The 26,056-nt window shown below is 50.0% G+C and overlaps 1 protein-coding gene across 1 annotated transcript in view; it reads right to left on the minus strand.

Annotated features, from left to right (window-relative positions):
- CTNND2 (catenin (cadherin-associated protein), delta 2) overlaps positions 1-26,056 on the minus strand; it is a 665,207-nt gene that overhangs the window by 168,717 nt on the left and 470,434 nt on the right. Inside the window, exon 10 of the mRNA XM_012721744.1 lies at positions 10,311-10,443. Within this exon, the coding sequence (XP_012577198.1) occupies positions 10,311-10,443 (133 nt within the window). The remainder of the gene's footprint in view (positions 1-10,310; positions 10,444-26,056) is intronic.

Here is a 26,056-nt window from a genome sequence, read left to right on the forward strand (position 1 = left end):
GGGCTGGGTAACGTTGTCTTGCATACACCCAGGAAATATGATTTCCAGTCTTAAAAAAAAAAAGTGCCAGAGACCCCCCTCCAGGAGTGGTCGCCTGACGGCAGCTGCCCCCCTCCCATATGGGGCTCCTCCTGCCGTTACAGGAACCCAATGGACATCATTTCTAAGACTGTGTCTCATCACCTTCTGGGCCTCCATCAGACTCTTTTCAAATCAGTGGAAATAAGCTTAAATATTTAAATTTTCCTTAAACATTGTCGGGGGAGTGGGGGTATGTGTGTGTGAAGAACATCAATTCTGATATGTTTTTCTTACAAGTCTTTTATGTTTTTCTAATCAAGGAGAAAGACTTAGGTTGACTATACCCACCCCAGCAGGATGTCCACTGGAACCTGTGACTAACTGCCTTACTTTGCAAAAGGGCCCGAGCTGCTGGTGAAATGTTCAGGACACAGCAAATCAGATGGGATCTGCTTTCTGTTGCTGTTCTTTAGATCCAAAGGGAAAAAGTGTCTGGCTCCATCAGGATGTACAGAGGCTTTCCGTCACCTTAGGTATGCTTCAGGTTTTCAAAAATCTACCCTGAGCAAGGCAAGAGGGGAGAGACGCGCCAGGATTTGGGGACCCACTCAAAGGAGCCAGGGCACCTGTCTGGGGTGGCAGGGCTCAGTGACTGAGACAGCGCCTGGAGGGAGGGCCCGGAGGGAGGGCCCGGAGGGAGGGCCCGGCTCAGCGCCAACGCCGCGGGCGCTGGCCTGTGCGCACCCACAACGGGAGGGCACAGTGCCTGAGCGGCCGGGCTGCAGGCGAGTCACCGAGTGGAATTAGTTCTAGTGGACACCTGACACCATGGAGATGTCTAGATAGGGAGAAGGGGTGACCCGGGCGCCTCGCCATCAGCAGGAAGCGGGAACCGTCAGTGGGGCGTGAACTCAGATGCCTCCTTTACTAGAAGGACTCTGATGAGCTTTCAGGGCCCTGTTGAGAGAGCTCTGTCCCCCGCGGTTTAATTTCAGTTTCTCTTCCGAAGGGCCAGGCGGTCCCGCCTGCAACTGAGCGCCCTATTACAGCAAACACTGCTCACCTCTGCCTGCCAACTGCGCGCTTCTCACCCGGAGTTCCCGGATGGCGCCACCTTGAAAGCAGAACCCTCCGAGATGCCCTAGGGAAGCGGCTGCTCAAATACACAGGCCACCAAATCACCATTTCTATGTGACATTATTGGCGGCGACCGCATGTAGGAGGAATGAAGGCTGATATTATGAGGGAAACCTTTTGTTCCTGGTATGCGTCTCCATCACCTGTGAGGGCAGTAAAAATCTCTATAAAACATCCAAGTTGAGCGTATATTTGCGTTTTATGTAAAAGAGGGCCCAGTTGGGAAAATAAAACTCCTTTTCCCCAGTGAACGCGGCAGAAACCTCCCACGAAGGCTGCGGAGGGGATGGCGCGAGGGCGCAAGGGCGGGCGGTGCGGGCGCAGTTTCTCGTGGGCACCGGCGACCCTGTGAGCTTGCACTGCGCGCGCGCTTGCGTCTTTCCAGCACCCACAGCCACTTTCTGGCCTTGATCCTCAGGCCCCTCCATTCAGCCCCACGACGGGGTGTCAAGCTGCTCCCACCCTCCCACCAAGATCACTGTCCCTGCCTCCCGCTCCTCTGCCAAGTCTAGTTCTCTCCGGTGCCCACCCCAGACAGCGGAGTCTATCACTCAGCTTGGTAGCAAGACCGTCTCCCCCCAAGCAGAAACCCCTACAAGGTGTGAGAACCACGCTCCTAGTGAGGAGGACACTGTGGAGACACTCGAGAGTGGTCATTGGCAGGTACCATTCCACCCACTGCTGCCCCCCAGGGCACGTGGCATTAACCAAGCTTTTGTGGGCTGTCGGGGGCGCCTGGGCAATCTGCATACTACCATTTCCAGAGAAAAGACACTTTCACTCATAAGATTCTTCCAAACAATTTTTCAAAATTGGAAATCTATATAGATCCAAGAAAAATGCAAATATCGTTCCATACGTATAATTAAACACACAAAACAAAAGAGTTAATGACTACTCAGTGGTTTCCTTGTTATTCAAGAAGCAAGTTAATTACGAAGGGTTGCAAACGCTGGAAAAGCAATTTGAATGTTGAAGAGCTCTTAGCAAAATTTATTTTCATTTCATTTCTATTAGGGATTTGGATAAAAGGACACGGAGGCTACCAAACACGAGCAGTGGCCATGTAACGGCCGCCTCCAGATTTCTCTGAAGCATGTCAGAATCGCCGGTGAAGATAAAATGCAACGAAGAGGAAGGAGATGTATCCCTGATACACTTTAGGTATCAAGACCCGTTTCTTCCAACACAGAGCTCATCTTGAATGACGGAACTGAGGCGGGGCTAGACGCCTGCCACACACCAGTCCCGACAGACTCGGGTTCCCGTTAGGGGGCCCTTGTCTCCCCGGGTCCCTCTCCCAAGAAACAAAACATTTCCAAGATGGCGCCCACCCGGCCCACAGCAAGGTCCCTAGCACATCAGCAAGGCCATCAGGAGCAAGGCTGGAAACTTTGAGCTTTATAATGAAAGGAACAATCGTCTTGGTAAAGTTGGAAAAGGGATCAGAGGCTGAGCAGAAGTGAGTCTGCTTGCAATGGAGTAATAAGACAATGCTGTGTCCACCTGTACTTTCAGCAGGTGTTCTCTTTCCATCTGGTGCCAGGAAAACCTGCAGACTAGAAGGAAAAAAAGCAAAGAGAAGACAGATCAACTGGTGTCTTTTCCTTGGCTCAAGGATGGAGTCTCACTCGGAAATAAGGCCGGATGGTGGCGAATCAGCAGGAGGGCAGAGACCGGAGAAAAAGAAATGACTGTCGATGTTAGTTGAGAAATTCAGCTTATACATAAAGCTTGACTCTAACTCCCTTGGAGAGCAAAAAATGCCACCCTCAAATATGGCTTTTTGGCAAAAGGCTGTGAAGACTGAGTGGTGGTGTGTTGATATTTACATGGAAACCTCTCCAGAGGGGCCTTTTCAGTGGAGAAGGCACAACTTGTTTGCCATGCTGCCCCCGGTAAACGCCTAACTGAACGTCCCCTCCACCTCCTCATCTGTCTCTGCCAAGCTGGCTACCAGTTACTCAGGCCTAGCACATCTTTCTGGGCTAAGTCAGGGAGGTACGTGCTTTCTCAAACTTCTTTCTGGCATTTTCTCCTATCAGTCTCTCTGATGCTTGTTTGATTATATCCCAGCACAGAAGAACCCAGAGAGGTACAGGGGGATTTCCTCAGGGAGGGATTAGGTCTTTTCTGAGACAGGGCACTGGCAACGGCAAAGGCACCACTATTTCCATAGGTTAGTCAGTTCTTTAACTACCGGAATCTACAAACCCTCTCAGGGGATGGGCAGGTAAAAAGGTAACCCATGAGAACGGGAGAACGTGGCCCCACGAAGAAGCCACGTCAAAGAACCCAGAGCCAACTGCACACACCCTTCAAAGACATTTCCAAGAGAATAGAAAATCTCCGCTGCACCCCTGTTCCCGCGTCATGACCCAGATGGGAGCCTGCTCTCTGAACCGCGCCCGCCTGCACAGACCGTCTACACCTGGAGCTCAGCAGCACGCTCACTGCAGGCTGCTGGCTTCACACAACGCCAGGCTGAGCCTTTCACTTTCGGTGATTAAAATGCCTCCTTCCTGAAACAGGACGAAGCCAGCTCGCTTTACAGCTTCGACACTTCACTCTCCCCAGCTCCGAGCGCTCCGCCTTGGCTGCCGCCCCTGGTGTGCTCCTCTTCTGCTCCTCTGTCCTTTCTCCTTCGCTGTTGGAGGGGTGGTGGGGGAAGGCAGCCCAGAGGCTGTTGTTCACTGGAGTCTTGTCTGAGGACAGGACCTGTGCCCTAGAGGTGGTACAGGCAGGGCCCTTGCTTACCGAGGTCTTGCAGGAGGAGGCTATCGCTCTCTGCAGTCCCGATTGGACGGTGCTCGCTGCCCATTGCGAAATGCCCGGATGAGCTGTCTGCAGCCATGTGCGCAAACCCCCTGCACCAGGAGCTTCTGCTGCTGCTGTGGTCTGTCTTTCTCGAAGAGCTCAGGAATTTGAGAGAATATGGTTCTGCCTTTCCTGGCTGTGCCCTGCCCTAGCTTCCTCGTGCTTGGCTCAGTTACCAACCAGCTGAGGGTGAGCTGACGCCAGTTTCCCCACGCTGATTCCTCGGTCTCCCAGCGCTCCAGACCAACTTCTTTACAGAAGGGAAGCAGCCAGGTCCCTGTCCCTGGGTCTCCTAGCAAGGACTGGCCAGCGGGAGCAGCCAGGGCTCGAGTGGGGTGGGTTCCAGCCCGGTGTCCGGACGCGGCTCCTGCCGGCGTGGCTAGCCTGTGTGATGTCCTGGTGTGGACTCTGCTCGTGACGTCCTGAGTGGGGCCAGCTGGGAGGGGGAGCTGAGCCGCCTCTCTGGGAGCCTTTACCAGGGAGCCCCTCTCCTTTCTGTGGAAGCTGGCTGGAAGGCAGCCACCCAGCCTTGTCCAACCCTTCCCTGAGGGGAGGGAGCCCCTGAGCTCAGCAGCAGTGACCCTAGGCTCCTGCACCCACGGCCCCACTTCAGCCGCCTCCCCGCCAGTGACAGTGAGTCGTTTCACTCCTTGGCTGCACCAGGGCCTCTCCTGCTTGCATTTGCGGTGGCCTGTGGCTGGACCCAGAAGCAGTGAATGAGGCTCTGAGCTGGCCACAGAGTTTAGACCCTGTGCCTGGTATCCAGCTCTCTTTGAACTTGGCCCCTGGACTAATGATCGGCAGGAGCCCCTACTTTGTGACCTGTGGGGTCAGGAAAGGAGCTCAAATCAGATCATCCCAAGATTCCCAGAGCTGTCTCCCCAAGATGTGCTATTCTGGTGCGGAATGAGCTGAGGACAATGGAGGCCCAAGGGGTGGAGGGGGCCTTGCCCAGCCCACAATGGTCGCACTGCGGGCAGAGTGCTGGGAGAGGGCAGGGTGGAGACAAGGTAACTCATAGTCCAGGTGGTGAGGGGAGGCCTAGCGGGGCGTCCCCAGCCAGCCTCACATTTATTTATTTGGTATCAGATTTGGGGAGGGCGAGTTCCCTGAAGAGTGTGCGGAGGAATGCGCTATGGGGAGGTGGACTGGGGGTGCGTAAAGGTCTGGCACAAGCTGGGGGAGTGACTAGGGGCTATTCCCTGGGGGCTCCATTGTTGCTGCTGATCAAAGCACTCTGTGTCCAGTGCCTGTTCACACCTAACTTCTGGTCTCGTGCTCCAGCTGGCGGTGCTAATCTGGCCATGAAGCCCACTGCTGTTCTCCCAGAGACCCTCATAGGAAGATTTTTGTCCTGATGAGCAACTTTGGGCACCAAGACAACATCCCCAGATTCAGGGGGGCTGCAGGACCCACATCAGGTCTGGGGAATCCGCAACCATCTCTTTCTGGTCCTTTCCTGTTCCAGAAAGGTGTCATCTGCACTCGGGACGCCGCTGCCTTTGCTGACCAAAGAAGCCTCCCCCAGCGTGGGCCTCCTCCCCTCTCCCTGCCATCCCTGGCCCTTTGACCCGCTGTTCAGTTCAGGATGCAAATATTTCCGTCCCCAATCAAGAGCAGGGTGGCACACTGGGGAGCCTCCCCACACACATTATTGAATCGAGTGAATTCCTGTCATTTGAAGCCACACAGCTTCTTGTCGTTTTGTGAAGCAGCCGCAGGAAACACCCTCCCCCCCCCCCCCAAGCACACCCTGCCTGGCACTTGCTAGTTTACTCTAGTGTGGGCCCTCCCTCCTCAGATAACTAACTCCATGGTTCTCTCTCCCTGCCTCTGGGCTCTCCCCAATGTCCCACCTCAGGAGTCTCTCCTGCCTTCCCACCTCTCTCTCCCCATCACCAGGCTGTGCTTCCTGCGTGCTGGCAGATAACAGATAACGGCTCCTGTTTACTCTGCCTTCTCTCCGCGCCTCTGGATCTGCTTTGTTTATTATTATCAGGCCAGGAACAGAGTCTGAAAGTGTATAGCGGATCAAAGGCTATTTGTGAATACAGTCATTAATTCCACGATCACATAACATTGGTGTATGAAGCATCTGAACTAGTTTGGTTTTTTTATGTTGGCAGCTGTGGCTGGGTCTTTGATCCTAACTTCCCCAATAGCAGTACTTCACTCTATATGTTTCAACATTTGCTTGGGATAGAGCCACAGCCTCCTTGAGCTGACAACTGCCTCACAGTATGGCTGAGTTAGCAGTGTAGTGGAGCAAAAGTCCACCATCCCAAAACACATCTTTGGCAAGAGGCTGATTTAATGGAATGGCTCTAAGTTTTAAACTTTTATTAAATTGAATTTAATATTTAAAACGTATATAATAAAATATTAAAAAATTACAGTTTAACAGGAGTCCTATTTTGTTGCTTGAAAAAGTGGAAAGGCTTTTTCAGATCTAGGAGACCTAGTGACTTGAACAGCACCACACGGCGGGCATGGCCACACAGATGTGGGTGACGGTCTGGGTTGACGATGGGGTGCCCACCTGTGCGCTTACAGGCGTGTGCATGAGAAGAAATGGGGAAAATGCGTGAAGGAGAGCGGAAGCAAACTCAATTATTAAAACACATAAAGGCGCTTCGTGTGATTCCCCAAGTCAATGGAATATTCTTAATGTTCTTAGTGGAGGAAAGAATGAAGAAGGGACTTAACTACAAAAGCTAAAACATGACCAGTATTTAGGCACCTGCTAAACGTGTCTAGAGTGCACACATGATCAAGTGTTCGTGCCTAGTCCTGGTGGAGGAACAGCAGAGAGAGGCTCTGCGCATGAATGAACACCACCCCCTGAGGTTTTTAGTCTCCGTCCCATTTCAACCCAGAAGAGAGCTGGGGTGCTGTGAAATACAACTCCCAGCATGCTGTGCACTTCACTTCCTGTATGGGGGCTGCTGGGACCCAGGGGCGGAGTTTAGCTGCCATGTTTGGTTTATACCCGAACACGTGCAGACTTGGGGACTCTGGCATTTCTGTCTTTCAACCTGTGCCCTGGTGTCTCAGCTCAGACTACTGATAGGACATGTCTACCGATCCCTCGCTCTCTTTCCTACCTTTGTCATTCCCCTTTTAAATAAACCTTTTAAAAAATGTAGCCCCCGTTTGTGTGCTTTGGGTGTTCTACGTTCTTAAGCATTCACCCCCAGATCACCCTGTCTCCTGGGGCTGCCCTGGAACAACAACTCCACGTTACTTAAAGCTTGACTTTTAACACTCCCAGTGACGGAGGAGACAGTGTAGATGGCAGGTGCAGTTCAGACAGTGCCGTGTCCGTCTGTGGCCCACTGCTGCCCTTCAACGCAGGGGACTGGCCTCCACACCAGACTCGCACTGGCCTGTGAGAAGCAGCCGCACAGCCAGGGTCCAGCCCTCTCCTTCCAGTTTTCCTTAACTGCTTTTCTTCCCATCTTGTCTGGCTCTGAAGGCTGGTTTGTGTGAGACTCTCCTACCCCCATTTTGGACGCCCACTGGCCTTCAAAGTGTGTATAAATAAACAGCATGCAGCACTGGGCCCTTGGTCGGGGCACGCAGGGGCCTGCAGGCTCTACTATAGTCACAGGGGCTGCAGAGCAAGCCACACCCCATGCGGTCCCTCGGCTCCTCCTCCTACTGGGAGGAGATCCGGAGTCGCTGCAAGTCCAAGTCCACTAGACCAGTAGGAAAAGTGAGGGAGGCAAGGCTTTCATCTTCTGATTTGTGGAAATGAATCTCAGTCGTGTACTCTAAGGTCTGCCATCATTTGCAACAAAACTGACTTTCTTGGGTTCATTATATGAAAACTGTACGCTATAATAAGGAGAGAGGATGGTATGACTGAGGACCCTCCACAGCCAGGAAATTTAATTCTGCCTTTTGCTCAATGGCCTATCCATGGTGTGAGCAAAGTCAATACCAATAATGAAATGTAGACTGAGGGGCTAAATCAGTTCAATAAAATGCAACAGGAAGACTAGAGCACTGAGTAAATTTGGAAAGGCCAGTGCCTGCAAGATTAGTATTTGGACAACAGGTGATTACAAAAATCAATACCTGAAGATGCAAACATGACAGGCAGCTGTCCATCACGAAGGGACAGCTTTGCTAAGTGGTCTGGGCAGTGAGAGGTAACACAAGCAACTTTGAGGGTGCCCACAGCAAAATACTAAACAAACAAACAAATAAGCACTGGTGTACACACAGCCATATGCATACACAGGACGCACAATAGTAGCTGAATTATCGTGACTGTGTTCCTGAGCAAAGAAGAGAAGGAGCGAATGGCCACTGCAGGGGCGAGCAGTTCGCATGCACTGAGTCCTTCAGTCCTTACAAAGGCTCCACCACAAGGCACCAGCCTCACGAAAGGTCAGCTTGTTCAAGGACACACAGCAGGTGAGCAGGGCCCGGGTGACCCTGCCAGACGCTGGTGTGCATGGTCACCATCCACCATGCCCCCTTTCGTCTGCGGGTACTGGGCTGCTTCTGATATGCCCGATGCAAGTCTACCACCAGGGCTATGGCCAGTTGCTGGGTCATGCAGGCAGCCTGTGCCCTGGGGCTCTCCTGCGCCGGCCTGCAAGATTCTTGTCATCAAGGGTCAAGAGTCCACTTTTGGACATTTGACTTCTGGCAGATTTGAAGCCTCCCCTTGAGCCAGCTGATAAGAAAGCCCCAGTGTTTCCTCCTTCAGCACCAGCTGAAGGTTCAAACCACACGGCTCCCCAGCTCCCATGTCCTATGGTGAGAACATCATCCCGGCCCCGGCCTATAACCACCAAAAAGCACCTTGGTCAGCCTCCAGTCCTGCTCTTCCCAGCCATGATTGGTTCTGCTTGGGGGTCACCTTGCCCCACCCCATAAGCCTCTGTAAGTGAACATCCCACTTTCTCATTCCCTCTTAGTCTGTGTGTCACAGTCTTGACATCAGAACCATGCTGTGGGTCAGAGCCCAACCCACTTTGTGGGAATATCACAACCCCCCTGGGCCAAGTTCACGCCAGCAGTGGAATGAGCAGCTTTCCTCAGGTCAGGGAAACCCTTAAAGATGAAATCTTTCAAAAATGACCTTGTGTGGCCCGACCAGGACTTGGTCCTCCATGTTGGATGCCATTTTGTCATCTATTAAAAACAGAGGAGGATCCTTTCCAATATGAGTAGTTATATAACTTTAATTTTTAGATCGCCTCCGAAGGTGGCATTTTGGGGGCACTGTAAATGTATCTGCGGTGAACAGTGTTCTCCTCTCTTCCCCTCTTCCCCTGGCACCATTCACTTGCCCACCACTCAGCAGATGCTAATGGCACCACCGCAACTCTCTAGCAGGACAACCAAAAAAAGCTCCAGGTGTTGTCAAATGTCTCCTGGGGGTAAGGTCACACCTGCTTGCGAAACACTGTGCTGCATTCATCCCACAAACAAGGAATTTCTGTTAAGCAGAAGCTGACTCAAGTCCTTCGCAGTACCAAGGGAAGAGGGATGGAAGAAAGATGAGAGATGGGTCAGCTGTATACACCCCGGTGCAAGCAAGCAAAATCTATAATAAATTGTAATTACAGCTTCACGTTGCTTCTTTCCTCTCTTAAGCTAATTGAGAAGCAGCTTCAACTGCTTCCATGCTATGGAGATGACTCTTTATAGCTTGTAAAATCTTTTTTTTAAATTTGACTACTCAGCTGCTTATATGCAAATACTTGTCCCTTGTCTAAAACATTCAGAATTGGCCACGCTGACCATTGATTTTCCAGAAATATCAGGCACCACATGAATGCACTTGAGGTGCTCCAATTACTACAGCTGCCTGCACCCAGCGCGCGCTGCCTCCCCAAGGCAGCGGGAAACCGCTCCAAGGCCTGACTCCCTCGCCCTCAAGCTGCCTGCAGCGCCCCTCTTACTGTCCATTCTCTGGGGAGCTCAGACAACGCACTCGTTGGCTGCAGAGACCTGTGCTCTAGGACACAACTCAGGGTGCTGAGCAGTTCTTTAGCGTTTAGACTCCACTTGGAGTCTGGAGGCGGAGGTGGGAGGTGGGAGGTGGGAGGACAATTGCTCGCAAGTCCAGGGCGGGACACTCTAGTGGACCTGAGCACATACCTCTCCCTGCTCGTCCACTCCGCAGCGCCGCAAGCTCGGGAGACGCAGTGCCGTCCCTCCACCAAGCCCGACGCAGAGGATGCGGCTGAAGCACGGATCCTTTGAAAACGTGGCTTGCATTTTCCCCACCGTTCACCTCTTAATATGACTCCGAAAACCTAAGTGATGATGCATGCGACACCAGATGCACATGTGAGGAGCCACGTAGCACTTACCTCGGCTTTAATTTTATTGTCTCCAAAACAGAGGTGCTGTAAATAGGCTGCAGCATTTGACTGGACCGAAGGGAACTGATGTTGCAACATCTGGATCACTTCAGGCAGTTCTGGGTCTCTCCATCCAAATTCTCTGAACAGAAGGGAAAGGGGAGACGTGAGAGGGCACCTCGCCGCGCGCTGACATCCCGAGCCATTATGACGCACACTTGGCATTTACATGGGAAAATTTCATGAATGATTGCTCTGGTTTCCCACTTAAAGGGTTGAAAAGTTTTTTGTGAGTTGTAAGTATTCAAATGTCTACACACACATATATTATGTACATATACAAGTTTTAATAGATGTTTATGAAGATTAAGCAAAATAAAATGGAACATGATATTATTGCTATGGCTGCCTTTCATTTTGACTTAAATGATCATTAATAAGGTCGTATATCTTTTCTGATATATTTCAACAATCTGGCCCCAAGGACTGCATTAACATAACTACCAAGTAACAGGAAATACATCTGGATATCTCTAATCTAAAATGCTGTGGTAGCAGTTGATGTCATCACCATTCTTTATTTTTATTATTATACTCATAATCTCATCTTATAAATGGATTCCCTAAACCATTCTCTGGGCGTAAACGAGATGACTTTATAAAAGGAAATCACTTCTTTAAAGAAGTAGACTTGTCCAGACAATGTAAATATGTATTATGCTTTCTTGATTTCCCTGAGTCCTTCTTTTCATATTGGAGTCCCCTAAGAAGTTGGTTGTTTAATTTTAAGACATGCTCTAAGATCTCTAAGGCCATTCTAAGGCATGAGGCTGAATATTTATCATGCCACCGAATGTTCTCTTATGAGATCAATCCACTCAGCTGGTTAGAACACAGAGCTTACGGGGCCACCTATGACCCTACTCCTGAAGCAGGGATCCAATTTTTACCGGAGAAATAAAAAAGCAACCTCTGAGACCACAGATAAAAGCTTGACCCCACAAGCCACAACAGAACCCCATTTATCTGAAGGATGGAGTGGAGAAGAAATGAGACAGCTTGGCAACAATCACGCTCTCCTTCTAGAGAAAGAACTCGAAAGCATCCATCCTACTGATGCCAGGTCAGTGCTGTCAAATAAGAAGTGGGGGCGAGGAACAGGAGCGGGAAGGCACAGACAGAGGTTAGAAGTCTCCTCGGAGATGCTAACCATTTCACTTTATCTTTCTTTTAACACAACTGAGGCTGACAAGCACATCTTGAAACGTGGAGCTTCCTCCACAGCTATCGACCACTATGTGGAATAGGGTTCTCCTGTATCTGCCTTACTGTTACTAGGAAGATAAAGCCTTCAATTTACTGTGCATTAAGTATTGAATAAAAGGTACATGAAATCGTAGGCAGATGTGTTTTCTAAAGGTCAGTGATAGATTTGATACAGAACACACTTAAGTGATCGCTATAAGGGACAGACTGTTGCCTTCATCTTGGCTATGGTATCACAGTCAAGAACAATGAGGCATTAAAATGCAGGGAGCCTGTTTTCTTTTAAATTTAATTTCCTTTGGCTGCATGATTCTCCACCACCTCTGCGACACATAGATACCTGAGGCCTCTTCTTCGACACCAGCTTCCTAGAATTAGATTCTTTGTACAAATTACATCCAGATCTACAGAACACTTGGCAGTGTGGACAGTCTTCATCCTCTAGTGAGTTCTCACTGCACTCAGTACCACACCCAACGCCTGCATTCTGCGGCACCAGGGACGTGACGCCTCGCATGCCAGCCTCCCTGTGGCTTCTCTCTCCTGCCACCAGCAACCTGCACCCACCTCCAGATCCTGGTACTTCAGGAGTCCCCATGCCCAGTCTGTGTATGCCTGACTCTCCAAACACCTCCAAGGGAGTCCCCTTGAAACTTCTAGACCAGCCTCACCTCTCGAGTCATTTCTCCGCACCACCCACGTTTACCCACAGTATGGTTAAAATCTGAAATTCTCTTTTATCACCTGTACCACTGCTATTTATTGCTACCTTAACCTCATCCCCTCCACGGGGCAAAGGGAGTCCCCACCCCATGAAATGTCTGGAGCTACCGTGTTCCAGTCCTCATCTGGAGCAGTGAGAATCTGGGAGGAGAAAGTGAAGGTGGGGTGCTTGAGTGGGTGTAGGGGGGATGACTCTGGGGTAGAAGGGAAGAGCGGGGGGAGATCAGAAAGTCAAGACAGGAGACGAAGGCAGCGTCACAATGACTTCTCGTGCTCCAGCCTAAGCCGGCTCTCCTGCCGGTGGTGTGTCCAGGCAGCAGATTTTAACTTATTTTTGCCGCCCTCTCCCAGGAGAATACTAATGTTTTCCAAGTCTCAATTCAGAATCCTGAGAGAGAGTTAAAGGTCATAGCTCCCACCAGCAGGGAGGCTGGGGAGATTTCTACCAGGGTCTTTTTCTAGAAGAGCTTTGCTTCACTGAGATGAGAGAGTTTGGGTTTTGCTGCCCATGGAGATGTAAAAGCTGGGAAAAAAGAGGAAAAGCTGGGTCCTTAGGGGAGAATCTGTCTCATTTTAGCCCGAATTTAATGAAGGATTCTTCTCAGGAGATCTTGACTATTATGGACAAGGTGTGGCTCACAAGACAGAACGTTCTGGAAAAGACAAATGGCAATGGGGAACATCACATGTGAAATTTGGGGTCACAGAGGGCTGACACTTGGGAAAGGGGTTCATCTGTTTATGGGTGCGGTCTGCTGTAAAACAAGAGGGAACAGAGGGCAAGAGTCATTGTTGGGGTGATGTGGTGGAGACTGACTGGAAGGTTAAGTGTGAGGTGACATCATAGAGTCTTCCAATGACTGTCTTGAAGTGATGTCTCTGACTTTGAAGACACTGTCTAAAAACTAAATATGTCTAAAGCTGTGTCCCTGGGGCATTTCACAATGTCTGGAGACTTTTTGATGACCATAAGTTCAAGATGCTACTGTAATCTAGTAGCTTGGGCCAGAGAAGCTGCTCAATATCCTACAAAATGGCGGACAGTCCCTGCAATGTCTTCTGGCCCCCAGGCATCATCAGAGATGGGCAGAAACCAGGCTAAGCCTGTGCTGAGTGTGGTTGTTCTTGCTGAGCACGCTGTGAGTCTCTCACTCCTTGAATACTGCAGTCAGACGGGAACAGACCTTGGTCTCAGTAAATCAGGAAGGAGCACAGATCTTGCACACCAATTTTCTCCCTATGAGTCCATAAATCCAGGCAGGCTGCTGGTTTTGATTCCCATGGAGCAAACACAGCGACTAATGCCACTTATTTCATGGAACTTCATTTTTAAAATCACTCCATAAAATAATACATATAAAAGCACTTGGAAATCTGTGCAGAGCTGGTGATACACGGGTAACTGAGGTGATAAAGCATATGTTACAGAGCAGGTATATTAAAATATGTACACATCTAGCTTCAATTCATGATACCATTTAATTTTTCCAAATAACCTTTTACTGATGTATATTATTCAACTGATGTTCTTCAAATATTTGAATGACTATAAAGGGTACTATTTTAGCTTGTAGTAAAAATCGCGCATTAAAATTTGCAATTTTGAAATGCTTTGTCTGCCCCTCCCCACCCGTGGAGTTTCCTGGCCCACCAGGAATCTCTCTGCTCTCTTGGGGTCCTCCTGTCTGTATTTTTATTGTTTTTTTTTTTTATTAAAAAGTTTATTTTTACATCATTTTTCACATTTTTTTTTCATCTCAATTGTAATCCCCACGGGTTTTGTATTTTTATTGTTTTTTAAATAATCTTTATTGAAATAATGTTGGTTTACAGCACTGTGTATGTTGTAGGGGATTAAGTGCATATTACAAATGCATGTTGTCAAAGAATGTCCACCACCAGAGTCCCAGGAATCCTCCTCCCTGGTTCACTGGGCTCCTCCTCCCCTTCCCTTCCCAACTCTGATGGCCCAGGCCTGCCAGTGTCTTGGTTGCTGAACCCCCATGGGGTGTCCTCTGCATATATGCTCATAAGTCCATCTGTAACTAAGACAGTAATTCCTCCCTAGCAAAGAGTTAGGGTGATCAGAAATAATGTATGTGAGTTCCTTAGAGCAGCATTTGACACACAGAGTAGGTCCTCAAGATGTGTCTGATACATATAACTGGACTAAGAAAAATAAGAAAGAACAACCATCTAGGGTTTCCCACCAAAGCTCTTTTGTTCTGGGCTTCACTTTAGAAATGCTAATGGAGCTGGAGAATATGCAAATGTAACCTTTTCTCCATTAAAACTTATCACATAGACCAACAATATTGTGACTGAGCCCTCGCTCTTCTGTGGGGACTGTCTGAGTTGTTACATTGCAACAAGCTCACACAGTTGGAGGTTCCCTGCTAGGTTATGCTGGTGTCTAGCCAAAGAGTGACGTGTTGTCACGACACTGATCAAGTTTATATATTTGTAGAAAAGAGTCCCAAGATAACCACAGCCTTCCAGAATTCAAAACTGGATTTTCAGCCAAGTTTTATGTAGGCGGGACAGAGCTCACGTGATTGCAACCCAAGATAAGACCACCGGGGCAGAGTGGCATGGATATTGATTACATGCATGAAAAATCTCAATCATGTGCAACCATTCTGGTTGCCGGGCACAAGTTTCAAAGATTACGTTGGCTCTAAATTTCATATCCAGTCATGAGGTGCATTCTTTTGCCTTTGATTTGGCCTTGTTGGTAGGGTTAGCAGTTGCAGAGGGTCTGAAAGAAAATCAGACAGAAGGATTTCTTTTTAAAGGCAAGGTGGAGATATTTTAATTTTGTTGACCGATGAGAATGTATTAAATGATAAACACATGGCAGAACTGGTGCTTTCTTCCTCATTCCTGGAGAGTTTGTGGTCAACACAAAACTTCCCTATATAGTTTTAAAAGCAATGTGACCCTATATATTAAAAAACAAACCACCAAATCATTGCTTTAATATGAACACTAGCTCTGTAATTTTGACCATCACAATTGTTATAATTTGTAGAGTGAGATGGCACCCTCCAGAGCCTCCCTGGTGGCACAGGGGTTAAGTCTCAGCACTATCAAGCTATTGGCAGTCACTGAGGCCTGAGTTCCATCCCTGGCCAGTAAGTGACCCAAGGGCACTCAGGCCCCTCCCATCTCCCTGCTGCTCCCCTCAGAAGTAGGTTTCAGTAGATCTGCCTGTTCTGCTCCCCACTTTGTCTCTGGTGAATCCTCTCACTGCCTGCACTTCAGGTCTAGATGCCAGTTCTTGTGTGCATACATACATGAAATAAATCTTAAAAAAAAAAAAGTTTTCTCCAAGTTAAATTTTTGAGTAAATATAATTCCCAAGCTTGCATTATAAGCAATGATTCAACCATGAGCTCCCCAGAGACCAGCTCAGTCACAGGAACAAGAAGCAGCCTGGGTCACACAGCCAATAACATTTCCTTCCGGTTGTGGGATCCTGTGTTCATCTGAGATCTGGGTTATTAATGATACTCTTTCCTTCCACCAAAGACTGAGGCAATGCACACCAACCATCTAATATACAATGATAGAAATGAAAAATCAAGTATCCAAAAGAGGGAGATTATGCTTGTGAAGTCAGCTTAATTTGTTTCAAATTGGACTCTTTCCTTACAAGTAGCTTTTCCAACAGGAGGAAGATGTAAGGATGGAGAAAGGGACTGTTGATGAAGTGAAAGGACAGAATCCCCACAAGTTCTGCACTGGGAAATCAGTGAACCTGGGACTCTCTACACCTGTCCCAAAAGTGGAGCTGGTCTCTGGCTAGGATACTGCATAAGCTGAGTAACAGCCCCAAAGTGTCTGCATTCAGACCTTTGGAACCTGTGACTGTGACCTCAAATGACAGAACGGACTTTGCAGTGGAAGAAGACAATGTGACCCTGAAGTCTCATGCTGCTGTCTTCACAGCTGGAAGAGGGGGTCACCAAGGGATGCAAAAAATGCAGAGCAGAAGCTGGAGAAGGCCGGAGTGGGCGCTCCCCTAACCCTTTCCAAGCAGCATGACCTTGGATAGTGACCCTACTGACCCTACTGAACCTTTTGATAGTGGCTCACTGTATGTGATTTAGGATTCTGGCCTTCAGAATTGTGAGAGAATAGCTGTGGAATGTTTCCCATCATAAACTTTGTGTTAATTTGTTGAAGCAGCTACGGGAAACAAGTGCAAGGCCCCTCTGGCCCTCAGATGGTCTGGCTGAGCCTGAAGAGGCGCCCCACAGACGGGGCTCTGGGGGGGTAGCTATCTGGTGTATTCAGGAGATGCCACCTCCAGTCCACGACTTTGGGGTTGTTTCCTGGGACTTCCCTGACAGTCAGATAGATGTGTCTCCATTTCCTCTAACTTTTCAACCACTCACTGCTTGTCATTTGGGATTATAAACTCCTGACTTGCAGCTTTTTTTTGGTAGTGAGCTAGCGGCCCTCACCTCTTGCGCTATTCCTGCTGCTGCTTTGTGTTAGCCGTCAGCCATGAACGCCTGTGCTCCTCCAGGCCATGTTCTGCGAGGGGCCACTGCGTGTCTAGCCCACTGCATGCCTAGAGTGGAAGACAGCAAAGCTTCCTGCCCTCTGGAACTTACCTTCTGATGCACACTTGCCATCCATAAGTAAGAGAAAATATTTCCTATGTCAGGTCAAGATGAGCAGGTGTTGGGTTGAAGAGGCCCACTCCCCTTACCTCAGCCCACCCAGAAACCTCAAAATGTAACCTTATGTGAAATCGGGTCTTTGAAGATCTCATTAAGGTCAAGTGAGATCCTACTGGTGTGGGGTGGCCCCTAACTCCAGGGAGAGCATCCCTGTCAGATACAGAAGCGCACAAAGGCGGAGAGAAGACCAGCGATCAGATCAGAGCAGCTGTCTCCAGCCCAGGGTGAGGGTGCTGTCTGCTGCTGTCTGGGGAGCCCCGACAGTCTCCCCTTCAGATCTCTGAACTCTGCTGACACCTCGGTTTTGGGTTTCTGACCCCCTAAACTCTCGTAGGATAAATTTCTGTTGCAGATCACCGAGTCTGTGGTACTTTGTTCCAGCAGGCACTGGAACAAACACGAGCGTGACTGGAAAATAAAGCAGCATGGGCCAGGCAGCGCCGGAGTGGTGTGTGAGCCTGAGCACGTTTGATGGCTGCTACCGCAGCACAGTGGTTGTGGGTCTCTGCTGGAGAGGGCCTTGGGTCAAGACCCAACAGTGGATCCGGGTGGAGGGAATATTCCAGAAGGGGAGAACAATGACATGCAGGGGCGCTTCGCATGTCAGATGAGAGCGAGAAGCCAGGGTGGGCTTTGGCATTGAGGGAAGCCGAGGTGGACTGCCCACCTAGCGCTGGGGACGATGGAGGCCATCGGGGTGTCCTGACTTCCATTTTACAGGGCCGCCTGATGCTTACATGGATGTACACCTCTGCCAGAAGTCATGCCCTGCAGGCCTAAAATAGCATTTCTGTTGTATATAAATTGTTGATTGTCTAGGTCGAGTTTGCACAGGGGTCCATCTGGCTGTGGTGCTGAGAACGGACTCTAGGGGGCAGGATGGAAGCAGGACGCTGGCTGGGACGCTCCTGCAGGGATGCGGTGAGCTGAAGCTGTGTCGCCCCGCAGACACAGGAGGGGGTAAGGGTCCTTGTGACAGCATAGCTGCAGGGGGGCTCTCAGCTGTGCTAGAGTGACTCCTGCCCCCCCCCCCACCGCCTCCACCAGTGAGCACATTAACTGGCCCATCCTGAGCCCTCAACTCTCAGCCCTGCCTGCACCAGTGGGTGGGTCAGTCAGGCTAGAACCCCCAGACCTTGCAACTGACACCTATTATTTCAGATGAAGGAGAAGCAATTTCAACTATCAAGTTTTGTACTGACTGCTGAAGTGTAGAGAGAAATGATGAAATAATGAGAAAATGGTTTCTTTCTGAACTATAATGGAGTTTGGGTGCATTAAATTAATCTTAGCCAAGCAATGGACTTCTCTGAATTCAATTAATTAGCAGTTTCTGGGGGACAATAATATAAAATAAGCCAAAAGTTAGGTGATTATTTATCGTTTTCAATCACATGGGCTTTGAGTGTAAGTGAATCTTTGCTTCCGTTGAAATTCTAATTATTCTAAAAGTCCACTAGATCACAAAGAATAGCACCCAACGATATGATAATACCTATTCAATATCTATTAACCTTGAAACAGTCATTACTTATTCATTAACACAACTAGACTTTTTCAATAAAAATATGCTCCATCATGAAAAATTAATGTCACGCATGTAAGAATTTAGTTGTCCTGCAAATTCTACCAGAGTCTGTTTGGTAAGAATAGCCCAAGGGAGAAAATGACCAGTTAGTACCCATAAAGTTTATCCTGTGAGCCATAATGACTTTATGGAAAATGTTTACATTCCTGACTCCGTGCCCATTTAAAAACTAACAGCCCATGCGGTTTCTCAGAGAACCGCCCGGCTCCGTGACCCTCAGTGGGAGCAAGAGACAGGGGCTTGACGCGGGGCGCCTGGGCGTTTCCGTAGTCTCAGCTGCAGTGGCTGCTGCTGTTGCAGCCTGTCTTCCCCATCAAAGGAGAAGCAGGTGGAAGGCTGGGCTCTGTTAGGTGCCTCGGCACCGACCCAGGCAGCGGGGCTCGTCTGGACAGGCCGCTCCGGGACGGGGCACACGGCGTGGCTGGGATGAGAGATTCTTGTCTGGGAGGACCGGGAGGGGCCCCGGGCACGGACCAGCCAGGAGAGGCGTCTGTGTGGTCAGTTTTGCGGTTTGGGAAACATCCATGTGTTGTCTGTTTCTAGACGTGATTAGGGAAGGGTCTGCCAGCCCCGGGAGGCGGTGCCCGTCTCGGCTCAGCAGGCGCCACCAGGCCTGGGTCTGTGCCTGGCTGCAGGGGCCACTCGGCTCTGTCCGGCCGCCGGCCTGGAGGCTGCAGGGAGGGCCCAGGGGATGAAGGCGCGGTCCTGACTCTCGCTGCCTCTGAGGACAGGTTGCTTGGGGCTGGGGGTGGGGGGGTGCTCTTCAACTGTCCACAGGGCACAAAATTACAAGAAAAGAAGAGGGAAGAAGAGAAGAGACACACCTGTTCCTTTGTCCCCAGGAAGTCAAACTGACTCTGCGAGCTACACTGAATGGGAGCTTGACAGAGTTTTTCATGGGTGCGACTCACAGCGGTTTTACTGGTTCCCTGAATCTCATCAGGCACGAGAAGGAAACTTTTGGGGTGTTGTTGTGGCTCGGCTGCCAGAAAAGGGAAACAGAACAGCGCTCTGGCAACCTGAGGGAGGCCTTGGTGACCAGTGTCCACGGCCGCGAGCCGACATGCCCATCTGGCCTTGTGTCTGAAGACTCAGACACCCTAAATCAGGGGAGACCTGCCACACCCAGGGGCCATCTGTGCGTCTTCTCATGGTCAGACATTAGATGCAATGGAACCCCATGGCGGGCATTTCCTTCTATCCCAATTCCTCCTGCTCAAAAACGAGACGTTTACTGTCTGGGTTTTTCTACATATAAAATACAGAGGCTGAAGCTGCCCTTCGTTTTGAATAAAACGACCAATGGCTATTGCGAGTAGACCTGGGAGATCGTCAGTGCTGTCTGCAGGGAGAGCCAAGATTCCCAGGTGTCACCATGAAAGAGAAGCGATTCGCTGCAAGATAACAGTGCCCCATTACCTTTTAATCTCTATCCGCTGATAAAGTCTTTATTACCTGTGTCTGCCTAACTCTCAGTAGAATGCCTGTGGTTAATTTGCAAATTAATTCAAAAGTCAGCCAGGCAACGCATTTAAAGCTATTTGCTGCGACTGCTGTCCAAGACTTTGATAATTCAAATGGGTCGAGGAGCCGGCCGGGCAGATGGAAGAGGTTCGAATTATCTGCAAGAGGCAGATAAATATAACCTGATTTATGAGAACAATAAAAAAGCACACACTATTTCTTTAATGTGTTCACTAATTAAGACTTATGGCTTCTTCATACACATTTCTTTACATACTAGAAGTTGTTTAAGGTTCTGGTTATACAGCAGTGAACTGAAGTCACCTGGGAACAGTACATTGTTCTCAATTGTACGAATCTGTGTTTAGAAATCCAGAGTTTTTCCCTGGGAGGAGTGACCAAGGACAAAGGGCAGAGTTGACTTCATACCTTGTGGGCCTCAGGCCTCACAGGCTCACGGGCCCCTCTGGAATGTTCGTGTGATGCCTCCAGCCCAAAAGAAATGCTGCTTTTCTTGCGTCCTATTTATTCCTTTGGTCTGAACAACTCAAGCCTCTCCTGGGTCCTAACACGCCAGTGCCCCCGATGCCTCAAGCCTTGCCGAGTGCTACAATCACTCTCCCTCCTGGCGAGTTTCAGAAACCTCTGGCTAAGCTACGGCGTCTCCAAAAAGGAATGGGACACAACAAACTTTGTAAGTGAACTCTCCTGCGCTCACACTTTTCCTTCTGCCCTGTGGATGCTGTGCTTTCCTTGGAAAAAAAACTTTTAAGATTGATTTATTTATGCACACAAGAACTGGGGTACAGGCTAGAGGTGCAGGGGGGCAGTGAGAGGACTCACCAGAGACAGTAGGGAGCAGAACTGACGGATCTAATGAAACACGCTGCTGAGGTGGGCAGTGGGGAGACAGGAGAGGTCTGCTGCATTCTGGGGGTCCCTCCCTGGCCGGGGATCACACTTGTGATGCAGGGGCTGCAGACAGCTTCACAGTGCTGCATCTTCACCCTTAGCACCACCAGGGAGGGCCCCCTCGAAATCTTAAACTATCCTCAGGGACCCCCTGAGTTCACTCTGACCCCCTGGGAACATGAAGCAAATGGCCCCACGATGAGCTATGTCCTAAACCTAAGTAGGTAATTTCAGCCTTACAGCAGTTACTGGGGAGGGGATGGCCAAGTTTTCACTTGTAAGATTTGAGTGTAGAATTTCAATGAAGTGACAGAGAAGGAAACTTCAAGGATCATATAATATACACTTGCCGTTTGCCTACTTGTGGCACTTTGTCCTTTTGTAAATGTTTGAAATGTATTATTCTATGACTTTTAAAGACCTCAGCCATGGCATTCTTTCAAGGTCCTTAATCTATTTAAAAGACGCTGAACAGAGCCTGGGGGAAGACACCAACATTTAACACTGCCTCTCCCTGTCTTTTCTGCACCGGAGCAGAGACAGTGATGTGGAATCACCCGACACCGCTACACACCGCGGTCTTAGGCACGGCCCTCCGTGGCGGGGGCACAGTTGAAAGGACTTTGACACGCTTTTCGTTGTACCAGACTGCACTTAACATTTTCATGCTTGTACTTGATTTTGAGGGGCCCCCTAGGGATCCATGTCTACCCTTTCTCCAGGGTCCTGGTTGGGCTGTGTGGATGCAGATTGCAGACTAAAACATCATGCGAAGAACCCAGTGCCCAGAGAAAGCACGCCATTTCCGTCACAGGAAAGGCCGCCACGATCAAGAGTCCTTCTATTTTAAGTCTTCCATGATGGATGTGTTATGCCAGTCAGAAAATTAAAAGCAGGTTTTCTTCAAGCAAGGTCTGCTATCCAACACATCTTTCTGCATCTCTGGTATATTGATTTGCTTTTATCTGTTTACCTGGTAATACAGGTAAATACCTTGCTCCAAATTATTTAGCAGTTTCTATTCAAATCCATGGAAAAATGTTTTCTGTTGAGCGAATGCTCTGAAAATCATGACTTTCTAATCTAGTAAACTAAAAGCTGGACTGGAGTTTAAAAATGTATAAATACTGCTCCAACCTCAATATACTCAGGGCAGAAGAGGGATGGGCCAGGGTGAGGTGCTGGGCGGCGGGGCTGGAAAGCGGGGTCCCCAGGGCCACCGAGTCTGCTGCTGGACTCTGAGCTTCCCACATGAGACTATGCGAGCCATAGCCAGCAGCTCACGGACCGCCACGGAGCTGGAACTTGGGCAAGAAGGCAGAATTTAATCACAGGTAGTGTGAAGAGCCTGCTGCTACTTTGCATGGAGACTGAGCACACTCAAATTTTCCAGCAGGGAGCTTCTGAATGAGCAGCAGCGGTGCAGGCTGCTCTGAGGGGCAAGAGCTCAGAGGTGCTTGCTTTCTGTCATGGGTCATGCACGCTTCCTGGAGTTGGAGGCTATGCAGTGTGGTCTACCATCCTAGGCAGCTTCTCCAGCCTCCACTGTATCACAGTTCTGTATTCCTAAAGCAAGATCAGAACTGCCTGGTCATCAGATCTCCACCCTACCAGGTACCTTTCACATCAATTAAGAGCATAAAGCTAGATCACCCCGGAAGAGTCTGCATCGCCAGGTATGGCCGGATTGTCCAGGGGGCTGAGGATGTGTGCACAAACTCACTCCTGACTTTACATCACTAGGTGTGACTGGGAGCGCAGGGCAGGGTGGCTATTGACCGATGAACAACGAAGGAGCCCAGAAGCTGATCAGTGGAACGCCGTATTGATAAGACTGAAATCCTCACGGGGGAGTCAGGGCTGGCTCTGCATACCAAGGAATCAGCAGATGAGAAGTACAGTTCCACCCTTCCCCTGCTTCTTCTACTTCTCCCTCTCTGTTTCTTCTTCATCTGACTAATGCTGCATGACAGGTTTATCAATAAAAAGGCCAGGATCTTATTGTTGAGCAGCATCCTGCATTATGTAGCCTGCTCCACGACTCCCGTTTCTTTACCAGTGTGGTGTTGCCTGACGCAACAGTGCAGATTCATTTTGAGTGCAGGTCGGCAGAGAGGACAGATCTGGTCTAAGGTCATCTTTCAAATGCAAGTGGAAGTACACTGCACACTCTTCTTCTGAGTGAGGCAAAACGGCACGACCCTTCTTTGCAAGTGGGAAAACACTGAGGTAACGTATTATGCGCCCTTCGATGGTTCAGACAGAAACCACAGGAGGTGCGACACCAGGCGAGAAGCACTGGCCATCCAGTGCAGACGCCACGCCTCAGAGTAGGCTGGGCGGCTGGTCAGCTGCCGGTGTGCGCGGTGGGCGGTGCCGCAGCGCTAAATCCACACGGTGTTTGCATCACGGCTATCTTAATAAGACACGTAAAAGTAAAGCATGAATTCTGAGGATGTTAGGTCAGAGTGTTAGGTCAGTGTGCGCTCTCCTAAATGTGCCTTGGCTGTTCTGAGTCTCTAGACATTCGAGACTTCACCTTCACTGCCTGTTGTGTGTTTCTACGTGTCTTACAGGTTACGCCAGCAGGAAAAGGGGCGTGAAGGAGCACCACGAGGGAAACTCAGCTACAGGGTGGCAGCACGGTGGCCATGCTACACTGCAGAAGGTGGCCCCGCTTGCTCCGTGGGCTCCCTGGCTGTTCCTGCACAGGCACACGGGCTCTGTTCTGCCTGGTACACAGGGTTCGCCTTGGTCTTGAAGCTGACTGGTGAGGGTTTCCTCCAGGAGGAAAGCGAGCTCCAAGGTGCAGGCGCCACGTGGGTAACTCACGTTGGAATAAACCCGCAGGGCCCAGCACATTGCCCCACGCTGCAGGCAGGGCAGGCAGCGAACATATGAGATGCCCCAGGGAAACAGAACCACAGACGTGCTGACTTAGCTCCCACGCTCACCAAACCTCCATAACTACATTCATGCATTCCTGCGTTCATTCACCAAACTGCTACAGAGTGTGGGAATAATGTGAGATCCCGCCAGCGGCCCCCACAGAGGCTGAGGGTGGGTGAGGAGATTGGCCTTGTAGGCGGCTCTCAGCCTCGGTGCTAGGGACAGGTGGGCCTCGGTGACTGCTGGGCGGGGTCTCCGGCACCGAGAGATGCTTAGCGGTATCCCTGGTCTCCACTAACCAGATGCCAACAGAGCATCCCTCTAGTGCCACCAGAACTGTCTCCAGATCTTGCCAAATATCCCCAGGGCGGGGTGAGGTGAGGTCACCCCCAGTAGGGGACCCCAGCTAAAGCCACGTGAGACAGGTCCCAGGAGACCACTTGTCCACCTGAGCTTGTCCACCTCGGCCAACTCCTACGTCCTATTGATAAAGCTGCTAAGGGCAGAGTCGCCTCCCTTCCAGAACTCTGGTGAGAAGTCTGGGGTTTCAGGATTATTCTTGCTTCCTTGGGGCAGGTGCCAATGGTGCGTGCCCAGCGCTCGCCAGCATAAGGCACAGTGGGGACACAGGGCCATGACGGGCAGGACGGGGTGTCCTCAATGCCTGAGCACCGAGCAGCTGGCAGGGGCACCTCTGTGCCGCGCGTGCCGCTCAGGCTCCCCCACTTCCAGGAGCAGCCTGCTCTGGTGCTCCCTGAAGGCGGTGTGCTGTGTGCATGCACGGTAAGAAACGCTTCTGAGAGTCGCTGTGCTCCACAAATCTCCTCGTGCACTCGAACATCCTCGTGCACTCGAACGTCCTCGTCGCTCCCGCGCCCCCCGGGCCCCTTCATCGAGGGATAGAGCTGCTGTGGCATCGCTGTTGTTCGGTTCGACGTGAATGACGCCCTTCCACAGACCTGTGTCTCCATCACACAGACTGCGCTGGAGGTGGGGCTGGGCAGCGCTGGCTCGTGACGACCCGGACAGCAGAAGCCAGCCCAGGCCTCAGGCTTATGCATTTTCTCTCGAAGCCCCTGACGGCGACATGTGGTCCTGAGGGGCGGGAAGAGCTGGCAAGGTCCAGGGTGCCGGGGGAAGCTGGCGTGGACCCTTCTCGGCTTCCGACTTTCCCTGGAAACACTGGATTCCCTCCCGTCGCTGCCAAGCGTTTTAGAACATCGACTTGTCAACATCACAAGACAAACCTCTGGTCAGGGACCAGCTGGGCAGACAGGAGATTCAAGGTCATGCAGAAAAGTCTTAAAGAAGCTCTAAAGATAAAATATATATCTCCACATTCTCCATGTTTGAATCCCCAAGTTCATGGGTCAACGCCTCAAAATCTCTCTTAATACGTGTGTGTAAATGCGCATATGTAGCGCACACACACCCAGATTAAAAGGCTACAGAACCTGGTGATCACATCATCCTTATTAAAATCACATTGCCCGACTCGGTGGCTCACAAGGTGAAACTTTTCAGACAATTTTATTTTTCATTTAAATGGAAGTTACAGGAAGCACCAAGTATTTCTTTATATTTGGAGCAAAAGCAGGTCACTGTCTCTGAGGTAAAATAATATACAAAGAAGAAAGATAATCTTCACCAGGATTGAGGAAAAGCCGTCTCTTTTAAAGTTCGAGAAATTAAAAAAAAAACAACAACAAGTGGAGGTCACTTTTAACTGCAGTTCCAGTGTTAGATTTCACAATGTTGTTCAAGTTGCAGTTAAACAGAAAAGGTCTGAACCGTCCCTGGAGCCTTTTTCAGTTCTTCTTGTCTTTGCTCTGATTTCCTTCTGCACAGAAAGAAGCATCCAGTGACAGACTCTTGTGTCTCCCGGTCTTCACCCCTCTCCACTGCGGGGACCAGTGGGGCCTTTCATCGTCTTGTCTCTGGGAGTTTTTGTGCAGCACAGCCGCGGGACACCGCCTGTCATGAATCCCAGGCGTTGTGATGTCTACATGGTGGACCTTCTGGTCGCCATCCTAAACAACGTGGGTGGCCTCATGCAAGCCGTCCGAAGTCCATAAGAGCAACAGTTGAAGTTTCCAGAAGAAATTTTGCCTCAGCTCCTGCCTGACTTCCAGTCTCCTCACCTGCCTGCATAGCTCAGACCTGCTAACTCCAGCACTGCAGGAAATGACTTGTTAAAAGCCCTCTTGGCCCTTCCTGGTGGC

The sequence above is a fragment of the Condylura cristata genome, unplaced genomic scaffold, assembly GCF_000260355.1.
Source record: "Condylura cristata isolate star-nosed mole 26May11 unplaced genomic scaffold, ConCri1.0 scaffold00007, whole genome shotgun sequence".
In the NCBI taxonomy this organism is placed as follows: Eukaryota; Metazoa; Chordata; class Mammalia; order Eulipotyphla; family Talpidae; genus Condylura; species Condylura cristata.